Source organism: Anolis carolinensis, chromosome 6 (assembly GCF_035594765.1).
Source record: "Anolis carolinensis isolate JA03-04 chromosome 6, rAnoCar3.1.pri, whole genome shotgun sequence".
Lineage (NCBI taxonomy): Eukaryota > Metazoa > Chordata > Lepidosauria > Squamata > Dactyloidae > Anolis > Anolis carolinensis.
This window is the reverse complement of record NC_085846.1, coordinates 46,577,266-46,591,958: the sequence shown is the minus strand read 5'-3', so window position 1 is coordinate 46,591,958 and position 14,693 is coordinate 46,577,266. Positions and strand designations below refer to the sequence as shown.

Here is a 14,693-nt window from a genome sequence, read left to right as displayed (position 1 = left end):
AAACCTATCCATATCATTAGGTTGAACAAAGCAAAACTCATCCATCAAAACTGGAAACTGCCTCATTGGAATCTGTCTTTGACACGAAGTTTTAGCTGAAAGCGATACAAATGATCAACATAATGTTTCACAAATTCATCACAAGAATGTCTGTGGGATCCTCTTCCATATTCTACAGTCTGCAATGTAATAGCTTTTTAGGTACCTAAAATAATTCTGCTAGTCAAGGGAGTAGTCGTGCAATGGAGGCTGCTACTGCTGCTGCTCAGTCGTTTAGTCGTCTCTGACTCTTCGTGACCTCATGGACCAGTCCACGCCAGAGCTCCCTGTCAGCTACAGATAATGAATAATGGAGGGTACAGATAATGAATATTTTGCTGACTTCACTGCTATGCAGTTAATAAATGGCATTTTTGAAGGTGCCATAACAAAATATGCCCCTCAAATAAAATTATTTTCTGTGTCATTTTCTGTAACTCTTCTGTCCTGGAAACAAAAGTCCTAAATAATGAATTGATTAACCCTAAAATAATGAATACAATAATTTCCCTGTTTATGTTGTTAATAATGAATTTCTCTGTTGTGACATTTTTACAAAGTAGTATGAAAAAATGATTAAAAACGGGAAAATGTTGCAACCACTGGTTCAAATTGGCATTATTTTAAACATTTAAAAGTAAGCCTACATCATAATATAGAATTTAAAGAATGCCTCACTACAATATGTATGAAACACAGTATTAGGAATTATGTCATAGCACGTCCTTTCAAATTCATTGTGTTCAGTCTATGTTGAGAACATCATACTAGATGTTAATACCACATACCTGCATTTAAAGAAAACTTTCTGTTACAGATCTTGCAGTTCAGCTTCTCAATCTGAGTGTTTTGCTACTTTCCCATGTACATTTCAATTTTAGTAGCAGTACAAGTGTGTCTTTTCAGTGCTTCATTATTTAAAGTGCCCCATCTGTTGCTTGTGTAGAAAACTGTTCATGGATCTTTCTTTGGCCTTTATAATCTTGACATTAATAAAAAGCAAATGAAAAGTTATCCATGTAAGGAAACCATATTTAAATTGAGCTTAAGCATTCTAGATTCATTAAAAATGCATTGTTGAATTATCTGAAAACATTATTAAATTGCAGTTATTGTATAATAAGTTCAATCTTTTGTAAAACTACATAAAAAATATTGTATTTTTCATTATCTTAGACATATTTATTTATTTATTTATTTATTTTTCAAACTTATATGCCGCCACTTCCCTAGGGCTTGGGGCGGCTTACAAGAACTGGCTAAAATCAACAATTTAAAAACATCTTTAAAAAACATCTTAAAAACATCCTAAAATGACTGAAGTGTACCGCTCTCTTCTTCTTTGACTTTAGAAATGGTTAACACTGGAAGTACATTAAGAGTAGCCCTGTTCAGATAAAACAGCACCTTGAATTGTGTTGCTTTTTCTGAACATCCTACCACATGATCCTACAATAAGATTTCATTTTTGGGAACTGGAGTGTTCTCACAAACAAAATGAAAAAAAAAAATCCTGTAATAGGATGTTAGGTTCTTTTCTTGAGCTGAGGTGTCCATGTAAATGTATCCTATGGAGCAGTGGTTCCCAACATGTGGGCCATGGCCACTCATAGAATCATAGAATCATAGAATAGTAGAGTTGGAAGAGACCACATGGGCCATCTAGTCCAACCCCCTGCTAAGAAGCAGGAAATCGCATTCAAAGCACCCCCGACAGATGGCCATCCAGCCTCTGCTTAAAAGCCTCCAAGGAAGGAGCCTCCACCACGGCCCCGGGGAGAGAGTTCCACTGTCGAACACTGGTGAGCTGCGAGACGTAAAATATGGTCAGCAAGACATGCTGTGGGTGAGCAGATGGCGACTACTAGATGGCATATGTTCTGTATCAGAAACTAGAGCTGATGTGGTCTATCCAATGCCATTTTCCGAATCAGCACCCCTAATAACCAAACTGAATCTAAAGTTGACCAAAAACCGATTTGTAACCCTTTTGGTACTAATGTTGGACAGTTGTCCCTACTCAAAGTGGTCCCTGGTCAAAATGGTCCCCGGTCAAGTAGTCCGTGGTCAAAGTGATCCCTGGTCAAATGGTCCGTGGTCAAAAAAAGGTTGGGAACCACTGCTATGGAGACACTGGTTTTCACAAATGGCCCCAGCTTAGAGCTCATGCTGTGAGTGCCCTTAAATAGAGATTAATATTAAATTTTTAAATCTGATTAATTGTTCTACATTTTCTGTTATTCATCTTGGTATGGCATGTTTCTTCTGAAGGACATTGAAGTTCATAGAACTTTAGCAGTCAATTCAGAGAAGTCAATACAGTAGAGTCTCACTTATCCAACACTCGCTTATCCAACGTTCTGGATTATCCAACACATTTTTGTAGTCAATGTTTTCAATATATCGTGATATTTTGGTGCTAAATTCGTTAAATACAGTAATTACTACATAGCATTACTGTGTATTGAACTACCTTTTCTGTAAAATTTGTTGTATAACATAATGTTTTGGTGCTTAATTTGTAAAATCATAACCTAATTTGATGTTTAATAGGCTTTTCCTTAATCTCTCCTTATTATCCAGTATATTCGCTTATCCAACATTCTGCTGGCCCGTTTATGTTGGATAGGTGAGACTCCACTGTATTTCATTTATTGTATTATTGCCACAAAGGTCTTCTTGCTAACACGCATTACACAATTTATAAATATATACATTTTTCCTCCCCATCACAGTTTTTATGAAAAATATTTCTAGATTCTCATTGGCTCTGATTTCTAACACATCCTTTGAATGTTTGCCAGTTTTCTGTTGTAAATCACCCTGAATCCCCTCGGGGAGATAGGACAGGATAAAAATAAAGTATTATTATTATTATTATTATTATTATTATTATTATTATTATTATTATTGTCATCCTCATTTTTAAAAGAATATTGCTGTAAAAGAATATGTGGCTGAAATGTGAAGAAAGAAAAGAACAGCAACTTCTGTTTTCTCTATTATTTTTATTTATAGGCAGACTTTAGAGACAATAAGCTGCAGTGTTGTGTAGTGCTACCATCTCCAAAGATGCTGTCTCCAGTTATCCCATCACCTGGGAGAAGGTCTCTTGTGGAAACAATTTCAACTTCACCTGCGCATCTCATCCATTCACCTCACAAACATGTTTATCTGGCAGACAGGTAATATGTCCTTCTTCCAAACAGATATTACAAATATATTTTGCTCACTACTATATCTCTGTAGTTGGTTGTGGCCATTCATGCTTGGAGAGCCAAAGAAGTCAAGCAATATCACTGAACATAAGAAGGGAAAAGTGAAGGCTTTTCTAGGTCAGGGGTGGTGAATCTGTGACTTTTTAAAAGTTGTTTGACTTCAGTTCTCATCATCCCAAACCAGCTGGACTACTAATGAGAGATCATGGGAGTTGGGGTTCGTCAATACCTAAGGTTACCACCAGGTTCCCTGGCCTTGGTTTTAAGGATGCTGAAGTTCACATCCTAGATAGTTTTTTATCCCCTTCCTATGTTTTCTCCCTCGTGTCATTTTCTGGGCCGTAAGCCCTCTCTCTTGTATCCTCTGCAATGTAGCATTAAAAGTACATACCGGTAGTATACATATTATCTGTATCCACTTAAAATAGTCAGTTCTTACAAAACTCAGTTTTAAAAGTGATACTCAGTGTGAACTTCATACCCCAAACACAGATGATTTTGAAATTGTGATTTTAACACACGAGGGAGGCAAACCAGCATTGAGGCCTATCACAGGATGCTGTATGCATCCCACTACTGGTCACCATGATTAACCCTTCCCACATTATTGACAAGCAAAACCCGTCAATAACAGCCAGTTTTGCAATGTTCCTGTCACCTGTCGCACCTCAGGTTAGCTTCACCTTGCTAAAGACACCAGGCTGCACACAGAATGTAGTCTTTTGTAGTTTATTAAGAAATAGGGAAAAGATAGTTCATAAAAGGTAAAAGTTCAGTTCCAAAAGATAGTTACAAAAACAAGGTTGTAAGAAACAAATCCCTAGAAACATTAGGCATGAAACAAGGTCCTTTCAAAAGAAGCCAAAGTCCCAGAAACGAGAATACATCCAGGCTACAAAATAATACAGGAGAGCAGACTTGGTTCGTGATTCAAGTGAGGAAATTGCTTTGACGAAGATTTCCCCCTCAGCAGACTGTTTTAATAGCATAACATGAAGGCATTTCTTTGCCCTTTGACCTCCCTCTTATTTGCTATTCTGAGACTTCTGCATAACCCCCGAAATTCCAAATGACTAGCCCAATCTAGAGAAGTGGCCTCATTGCTTTCAAGGCCACAGGGCTCATTAGTGTTATCAGGCTGAGGCTGGGAGCTGCTCTCCCTTTCTGCTTCTTGCACCTGAAAACCATCATCAGTAACAACATCATTTCTTCCCGTGGGAAAGCCTCCCTGCTCCTCATCTCCCACAGCAGGAACATTCTGCACCTGAATCCCATAATTCCCATCAGAGTCATCTTGAAACTCATCCTGAACCTGAATCCCATCATCTTGAAACTGCATCCCAGAATCCCCATCACAGTCACACAAAGGCTGAGTCACAACACCACCTGCCATGTATGATCAATCTGCCCTACCACACTTCCTCCTTCCCCATCACTCTTCCCAAGCAATTTCAGTAATATTTGGCTTTTAAAAATAACCATTGCTGAAAAATGTTTTAAAAATAATAAGCCTATTGCCAGCCATTTCAGGAAAGGAGAATCAAAGTAGCCAGGATGCAACTGAGCTTGCCTCACCACTCTGAAAAAATCGGCTTCAATATCATGAAAAATCTGGTGCAATATCATGATGCACCAGAGGAGCAAGGAGAAGACCATTGGGAAATTCCACAGCAAACAGATATGACGCCCCATTGTAAAATTAGATAGTATAACTGTCGGGTTCTCTTCTCCCAGTTGTGCTGTGGGTCAGTCTTTCAGCGGAAAAAGCCCCAAGACACACGCTGGTAGATTCCAACAGATTTTATTGTATCGAATACCAGAACCTTCTCTTTGGCCCATTTATAAAGGGGCTGTCGCATATCAGAGTGTGATTGAGGTTTTATGGCTGGCCAGTTTATGGCTGGCATCTGTTCTTTGTCAGCCAACCGGAGATGTCAAAGATTGGAGATCATGACAATAACCAAGCAAGTAGTAGAGGACAGTGCCTTGACTTTTCCTGGGGAGGGGCTTGACCAAGGCCACATCTACGCTGACCATAAAATGTATTTTCAAGTGGCATTATATGGGACCCAAGATGTATAATGAATTTGAGTTACATTATAATCTCAAAAGAAGTTCTAGGATTCTTCCAACCTGTTCTGGGAATGGAGCTCCACACCGACCATCACATGACGTTGTGTGACTTCCGTCAGAGGCCATGCCCCCAACCAGGGTGGAAGCATCCTTCTCTCCCAACATGGGTCCTCGCCAGGAGGGTGACGCTTCCCATGTGTGATGGGGAAAGCATCGCCATAAGGAAGCAGTGCATGGGGTGACAAGATTTGCCCCGCTGCTTCTTTTGTCCAGCAGCAAAGACAGGCGAAGCAGGACACTTTGTCTGGCCTTTGTGATAAGGTCATGAAATATGTATGACTCATCATTCATTTTTTAACATTTTTTATTTAATAGTAAAAACAAACTTTTTACTCTGTTAGGTGTTACTGAAGTGTTGTTTTAATCTAAACATGTGACATGTTCCCATAATTGCTTATATCTTCAATTCCACAGCACTGAGCCCTTAAGGCATGAACTTGACCGAGAAAAGATGATGAAAAGACTGCTGATGACAGAATTATGAAAATTCTCACTTCAGTCTCATTTGGAAAATGGATCAGGGCCTTTTCTGTGCCTTCTGTCTGTTTACATTCCTTTGCTTCTGTATATACAACCTGATGCTTCGTGACAGTGGCAAATATTCTGACCTCCTGGATTACTCGCAGTTGTCTGAAAGGTTTTACATAAACTTTGGGGGCCTTCTTTATATATTTGATACAGTGGTCAGGATTCAAAGAACCAGGAAATGAGTTGTTTGTGTTCGGGAGGGGGTAGATTAAATTCCCTCTCCCCATCCCATTCTACAAACTGCTTTTTAAAACAAAGACCATTTTTAATGTAGTTTATGAACTTACTGCAGAAAGGAGGAGAGTAAAAATAAAAATTCAGCTTGGTTTGTCCAAGTCCTCTGTATGAATCTAAGCAGTTCTTTGGATTCCTTCTGATCTTTAGCCCTCATTAATACTTACAATTTTATATATCTCCAATAATGGTGTTGAATCTAAGCGTTCAGAGGATGGGGGAGCTAAGATAAAAAGAACATCAATTAATATATGCTGATTTCTATTAAGAAAAACTGTTCTGTATATATGTTAATAGCTGCACAAGTATTAATATTGTGTAGTATATTTTGATAGCATATACAAAAGATCATTTTGTAGATATAACTGCACCAGACTACTACTGTTTCTTTATATTAAAACACTGTTGTTTCTAACAAATCATTTTAAGTGGAAGGCAAAGATGATATTCCATTGAACCTAAGGGATTTATCCCTTGGAAAATAAAAAAAAATGTATTTTTTAATTTTTAGCTTAAATTACAACACAAAGAGGAAAATAGCAAATCCAGATATTCTTTTGATGGGCAGGAGAACACTATCATTTTCATATTATATGTACAAATTATCAGTTAAGATACTATATTAATTCAGTTAACAGCATTTCCCCTCACATAATCATACCAAAGAAACTTGAAGTCTGAAATACTTTAAAATAAAACTATGATAATGCTGGAAACCCATATTTAAGATTCATTTTCATGTGTTTAAAATGTGTATGTTGAAATTGTTGGTTTATTCTGAGGCCTTAAAGAACATTGTACAATTTCTACAGAATCCATACAATAATCCTAAAATGGTAGTTTAGCTAAAATAGTTATATCAATTTATTTTCAACAATCCTTAGACAACAATGGATGACACTTTGAATTTTATCTTAACAAAATAATCCTGTTTCCAGATCATAGAAAGCATGTTTTTCAAAATGTATCATACTTTATTACTCATATAATCAAAGTGAAAAATACTTTGTAGAAAAATTGACATTCCAGAGTGACGTTCTAGGCTTATCACATTTTCAATGGAACCTAATTATTCCTATTAACTGGGTTTGGGATGAACTGAGGACCATGGATTAATCCCATTTTACATTGTAATAACTGGGACTTTCTTTTGAAACCTTGTGGTTGATTTAAAAGATAAAGATAAATACCACCATGTTGTCACAGAACAGCAAATTACTGAGTTGCTAAAACTGTAAACAGGGTCCAGTTACCTCATTTCATCTAATCTAAGGCACCATCGAATGTAAGGCGCACTCCATTTTTTAATCTTATTTGGGGGGGGGAGTTCTTATAATATTTTTTAGAATTTCCTCTCCAAGCACAATACCTTGCTTTTGTTTCAAATTGGCTCTGTAGTGCAGTCTTTCCCCTGGGGTGAGGAGGGAGTCTGAAGAAATCTGGACGTCATCTCATCTGCATGGGTCTATCTTCTTAACTCTATGGGCAGAAAAGGTAGGAAGGAGTGCTTAGTTCAGCCAAACTGGTCAACAGCAGTCTGGCTGAGGACAAAATGAGAAGTGCTAGCACAGTGGTTCTTAACTGGGGTTCGCCAGATGTTTTTGGCCCACAACTCCCAGAAATCCCAGACAGTTTATCAGCTGTTAAGATTTCTGGGAAGGCCAAAAACATCTGGGGACCCCTGGTTGAGAACCACTGTTTCAGGTTGGAATCCTTCCTTGACCACTACCTCCTCTCTCAGAGGTAAGACAATTTAAAAAACACGCCAAAAATGGCAAATCTAAAACACCATCAAAGCGAAGGAAGCCTCTTAAATGGGAAACAGTGTGCCTTAGAGTCAGTTTCATTGTCACAGTGGTGGTAGTTATTATAGATGTTACTGACTGGAGTTTTGGACTATCCATGATTGGGTTCATGAAGCTAAGAATCTGTGCATACTTTGACTAATGTCACTTCTCACAATTGTGCTGTTTCATTCACATATGTTCTCAATCAGTTTGGAATTGCTGACAGAAAACCTATAACCATTGCGATCTTGATTGGTTTCTTTTCCTATGCCTCTTTTCCCAGAGGCATCAAAATTCAATTTTTGGCTCTCAATAATGCATAATCATTTCCTTCTCTTTATCTTCAGTTCTGCTGTTCCCTAGCACTGCTATATCTATAGTTCAATCTTTCTTTTTCCCAACCACAACTATGTCTGGCACATAATACTCTAATTGTTTATCAGTTTGAATCTTAAAATCCTACAATATTTGTGCTTCAGCATTTTTCACAACTCTTCAGATATATATTTCTGACCATTCGTTGCAGATGGTCACTATCATCACCATTTAGCTCCATCAATGTACATGGCACTGTATAACAATAACCCAATTGGCTGAGCCCCCAGTGACGCAGTAGATTAAACCATTGTGTTGGCAGGACTGAAGACTTGAAGGTTGGGTTGCTGACCTGAAGGTTGCCGGTTCGAATCCCAACTTAGGGAGAGCACGGATGAGCTCCCTCTTTCAGCTCCAGCTCCATGCGGGGACATGAGAGAAGCCTCCCACAAGGATGGTAAAAACATCAAAAACACCCAGGCATCCCCTGGGCAACTTCTTTGTGGACGGCCAATTCTCTCACACCAGAAGTGACTTGCAGTTTCTCAAGTTGCTCCTGACAACCAATTGGCATAGCCAATGTAAGGATTGCTGTGAGGTTCAATTCTCACATCAGCGTGATTCCCAATCCTGTCATAAATACGAGGGCTATCCAGAAAGTAGATTACGTTTTGGAATTAAAAATAAAAAAGGATAGGAGAAAAAAATTACCATATGCAGTTGAAAGCCAGACCCAAATACCACATAGTCCCCATTAAAATCTAGGCACTTCTCATAGAGATAAAAGAGTTTGGAAAGTCCTTCCCCATCAAACTTTGCCACTTGGCTTGCATCCTCAACCAGGCGGGCTTCCCACAGCTGCGCATGTGCATGCGCTCAACATTCCCCCATGTTCGTCCTGGATCGCTCTTCTGTTTTGCAAATGCTTGCAAGGAAGATTATGGCGACTGTTTTTTGGGATAGGAAAGGTGTGCTTCTTGCAAAACCTTAGAAGAGCGATCCAGAACGAGCGTGGGGGAAAGTTGAGAGCATACACATGTGCAGCTGTGGGAAGGTTGAGGACGCAAGCCAAACAGCAAAGTTTGGTGGGGAAGGACTTTCCAAACTCTTTTATCGCTATGAGAAGTGCCTAGATTTCAATGGGGACTATGTTGAGAAGTGGTATTTGGGTCTGGCTTTCAACTGCATATGGTAAATGTTTTCTCTTATAATTTGTTCATTTTTAATTCCAAAGCGTAATCTACTTTCTGGATAGCCCTCGTATATCACAGCTGTCATAGCCAATGGAAATGGAAAACCAGCCCATACTAAATAAATTCTTTAATGCTTGCATTTAAAGATCTCAGAATTGTGTATTATCTGTTAATGACGGAATATATTAACTGTATGATTTGTCTCTTCTCTTTTTTGTTTTCACTGAAAATTAGTTGTCTTGTTAGTCTCTCTTTTGTGGACATACACACCTGCACTCAATTGGCCAAGGGAACAGGACCTTTTGTTTGTTTGTTACCCGGATAATTTGAATTGTAGGAATCTGTTGTAATTTATGCCTGGTCAATTTGCTTTTAACAAATCAAAAATCAAGTTGCTCAAAATTAGAGATGACTACTTTTGAATCTATTAATGCAAGGAAAGTATCAAATTTGAATAACTTGGCACAATAAGGCAGCTTTTCTGGCACATGCTCCTTGTACAGTAGAGTCTCACTAATCCAAGCTAAACGGGCCGGCAGAAGCTTGGATAAGCGAATATCTTAGATTATAAGGACTGATCAAGGAAAAGCCTATTAAACATCAAATTAGGTTATGATTTTACAAATTAAGCACCAAAACTTCATGTTATACAACAAATTTGACAGAAAAAGTAGTTCAATACGCAGTAATGTTATGTTGTAATTACTATATTTACGAATTTAGCACCAAAATATCACAATATATTGGAAACATTGACTACAAAAATGTGTTGGATTATCCAGAGGCTTGGATAAGCGAGGCTTGCATAAGTGAGACTCTACTGTATATGTAAAAATGTTTCCTCTTAAAATTGTACAATCACTATAACACTCTCCGTGAGTGAGTGACAGCCTATCACAATATGATACTCTTGAAGGGTTAGGTTTTGGGTGATTAAACATAGTTTCAAACCTCTATTAATCAGAATTGTCAATGCAGAGCCGTTCCTGGATTAGCAAAAATGCAAAGTAAATTAATATTTCTGTACCTGTTTGAACAAAGCTGACTGCACTTCCACAGCAAATATAACAGCGGGAGGGATTTTTTTTACCATTGGGCTTTGTCAATTTAACCTGGGCTGAATGTAATGTATGAATGTACTCTTGGGGGTCTAGTAAATCCAAGTGTAACTCCTTTGTAAAAATCAGTACTTCTACATCTTCTTGGGGAAGATTTTAGCTTGTTTCTAATGCTGATATGGAAATCCTTAGGAACAGCCACACATTTGTGAGAAGATCATTAAATAATTTGTTGTTGAAGGCTTTCATAGCCAGCATCACAGGGTTGTTGTTTGTTTTCTGGGATGTACGGCCATGCTCCAGAAGTATTCTCTCCTGACGTTTCACCCACATCTATGGCAGGCATCCTCCGGAGTTGTGAGCTACCTCACAACCTCTAAGGATGCCTGCCATAGATGTGGATGAAATGTCAGGAGAGAATACTTCTGGAACATGGCCGTGCAGCCCGGAAAACACACAACAGCCCAATTAAATAATTTCTCAAATGCATCACAAGCATATCATAGCCCGATTTATTTCACAACATTGTTTTCCGATCTCTGTACTATTTCCAGTAGTCCCACTACTGAAGTCAGCATAGCTGTGGGCTGCAATGTTATACTGATATGTTCCTGGAATCCCAGGCAATACAATCAATCTACTGTAGATTCTAATTTGGGGATGGATTTTGTGTGCTTGTGTAAATGCTCCCAATGTTATACATCTTACAGGAGGCTAAGAAGAAATGAACTGGATCCTTACAAATGTGTTAATTTGGTGAGTAATTTCTTGATTTGCTTTTAAAAGTACAGTAGAGTCTCGCTTATCCAACCAAAATAAACGGGCCGGCAGAACGTTGGATAAACAAAAATGTTGGATAATAAGAAAGGATTAAGGAAAAGCCTGTTAAACATCAAATTATGTTATAATTTTACAAATTAAGCACCAAAACATTATATTTTGCCACAAATTGACAGAAAAAGCAGTTCAATACACAGTAACATTATGTAGTAATTACTATATTTACAAATTTAGCACCAAAACATAGTAATGTATTGAAAACATTGACTACAAAAACATTAAATACTAAATGGCAGACTGCGTTGGATAATACAGAACATTGGATAAGCAAAGGTTGGATAAGTGAGACTCTACTGTAGCTCTAAAAAACGGAATATAATGCATTTAATAAAAATCAACTGGCACAATTTCCCCTAGACATCAAAGAACAATAATTTTTTCGGGCATAATCCAGTAATGAACTTTCTCAAAATGACAACTTCCATTATAAGCTTTCAGCAACATCTCTAAAGGAGCATCTGCCTAGTTTTTATATCTCTCATTATGATATTATCCTAACATTAGGGTTTTCCTTCGATTTTTCCTGTTAGAGAGACTGTTTCTTTATCTATGCTCTTCACACAAAGCCAATTGAAATCATATAGTAAATTATGTCAGCCAAATATATTTTGATTAAGCTGTTTTTGGAGGATCATTTTCATATAATTCTTATTTCCCTTTCTGGTTACCAGTTTGCTACAGTGGAATATTACTATTTCATATTTTTGATGTCCTGATGCTCAAGGAGTTTGCAATAAATATACTGAGTGATCTGTGGTTTTGCATGCAAGATTGGCCCCAGATGTTTTTATAATTTTTAATGTTGTAAAGAAATGTTAAAATGATGGAAAATGGGAAAGACATCTCTGGGGGGGGGGGGGAATACTCTGCAAGGCAGAGAAGACGGTACTAACTTACACAAGGACAGTACTAACCGAGCAGCAGCCTGGATCACAGAAGATAAGCTAGCATGCAATGGCATTTATAAGACAAGCAAGCCTTGAGAGAGGATTTTTGTGACTGAGCTATTTATTTACCTGTTCCTGTATTAATGCCTGCAATAAAAGAACTGAAAAATGAAGAATGATCTTATCATGTTTCATTTCCACATTAAGGACATCAGCAATGTATAGGACATTACCACAGTGTTTCTCAATTTGGAGGTCAAGACCTCTGGAGGGGTCGCGAGTGGGGTTTCAGAGGGTCGCCAAAGACCATCTGAAAACACGTATTTCTGATGTCTTAGGAACCCAAATCCCTCCAGTATTTTCTGCTGGTCATGGGGATTTTGTGTGGGAAGTTTGGCCCAATTCTATCGTTGGTGTGGTTCAGGGGGCACTTTGATTATAGGTGAACTATAAATCCCAACAACTACAACTCCCAAATGTCAAGGTTTTTTTCTCCCCACACTCCACCCGTGTTCACAATTGAGCATATTCTAAATACTGTAAGGGTACCGGATCCTGTCTGGTCTTGGAAGCTAAGCTATTTCAACCCTACTTGTTAGTTGGATTGATGACTAGCAAAGAATACCAAGATCTGTTGCCTATATTTCAGGGGAAGGAATTAGCAAAACCACCTCTGAGTATTCCTTCCCCGAGAAAATCCTATGACATTCACTGGGTCATCATAAATTAACAGATGAACATCTTTTACTGGAAAAGACAGTGTAGGGGAGTGGAGCTTCTACATTGATCCCATAATCCATCATGGAACCCATTGAAAAGGAACCAAGTTCTCTACAAGTTGATCAGATTGCCATATCTGGAAATGGTTTGAGGCCAGGAAGGTTAACAAAGAACCAATCCCCCCCACACCCATTTTGGGAGAGATGCACATCAGTTAAGACCTGAGAGGATTACCTTACCCAGGAGATCCATAAGCCGCTGTTGCCCAGCCATTCCCATGGAGCGTTTTCTGACAGCCTCCCACCTTTCCCAGTTGGGGATTCTTTACTGCTTCAACAGGGCCTAGTGTTCAATGATCTGTTCTAGAATCTTTCCTGGTGTTGACGCCAGGCCTACTGGGCAGTGATTGTTTAGGTCCTCCCCCCTCCTTTTCTGGAGATGAGGACAACATTCGCTTTCTTCCAGTTATATGAAGCTTCTCCTGTTCTTCAGGAATTCTTAACAATGATTGTCAATAGTTCTGAAATTATGTTTGCCAATTGTTTTAATACCCTTGAATGTATTTCATTTGGTTTTATACTCAAGCTTTCAAGAAAGGACATTGGTTAGCAAACTAGTTGTAGATGACTCTGATTCTAGCAATCATTAGTTTTAATTCCCCTTTTCACTGGTCCCAGGGGTCATCAGCCAGCATAACTGGGCTGTGGCGCAGCTGGTTAGTAGCCAGCTGCAATAAATCACTACTGACCGAGAGGTTGTGAGTTCGAAGCCCGAGTCGGATTGAGTGCCCGACTGTTAAATAGCCCCAGCTTGTTGTTTACTTAAGCAACCTGAAAGACTGTCAAGTAGGAAAATTTAGGAACCACTTATGTGGGGAGGCTAATTTAACTAATTTACAACACCATATAAAATGTCCAGCAGCGTGCATGCCGGATGAGGAAGTACTCCATCAAAAGGACTCGTCGTCATGGTGGATGATGAAGTAGCAGCTCCTCCTGTGGCCGGAATCGAGCATACCCTCACAAAACTAGAAGCTGGAAAGTTAAATAACCTCTATGTCTGTCTGTGTGTTGTTTGTCTAATGGCATTGAATGTTTGCCGTATATATGTACATTGTGATCCGCCCTGAGTGGGGTGAGAAGGGAGGAATATAAATACTATAATAAATAAATAAATACATAATCCTTCGCAGACTTTTCCTTGTTTCTATTTCTCCCCCCCCCCCCCCCCCCCCCAATGAAGTGGCTCATCAGATTGGGCTGCTCAGAAACTTTTCTTCAAAAATATTTTTTCAAACGTTGTCTGTCAGCTATTTTTCTCATTAGCTGCCTTTAGGATTATGGTGCACAATCTGTAAAATATTTATGGACTTCTAAGTGGACTCCTTTATTAATATGTTACCACTTCAAGTTGTATGTGTGTTTGTTTGTTTTTTGCTGGACCTTAACAATGAACTGAATGAGTTAATCACAAACAATAATGCTTCCAAAATGTTATTATTCACAACAAAAGCCAGATGAGTAACTTTGAAGGTCACGTTAAAAGTGACTTGTCTATCTGACGTCATACATGAATGCTAATGCTTCAATTCCTTTGTTGTTTAAGGGAATAAAGGAGCAATGATCATTATTTTGAGATTTAGTATATTTAATTATTTCTTTATCAAGAGACAGCACTGTTGTTAAATATTATCTGGAAATAAGAAAATTTAAGATGTATACTTTATAGTGGCAAATAAAAC

At 38.4% G+C, this 14,693-nt stretch overlaps 1 protein-coding gene across 5 annotated transcripts in view; it reads left to right on the top strand.

The window, feature by feature from the left end:
- epb41l4b (erythrocyte membrane protein band 4.1 like 4B) overlaps positions 1-12,408 on the top strand; it is a 169,816-nt gene extending 157,408 nt beyond the window's left edge. For 4 of the 5 annotated variants that reach the window (XM_062956977.1, XM_062956978.1, XM_062956976.1 and 1 more), the window contains 2 exons: positions 3,058-3,224; positions 5,805-12,408. In XM_062956977.1, coding sequence (XP_062813047.1) covers positions 3,058-3,224; positions 5,805-5,874 — 237 coding nt within the window. In that variant the 3' untranslated portion in view covers positions 5,875-12,408. Of the gene's footprint in view, positions 1-3,057; positions 3,225-5,804 lie in introns of those variants that run through there. The other variant, XR_009999603.1, reaches the window with a different exon arrangement.
- The last annotated feature ends 2,285 nt before the right edge of the window (positions 12,409-14,693 follow it).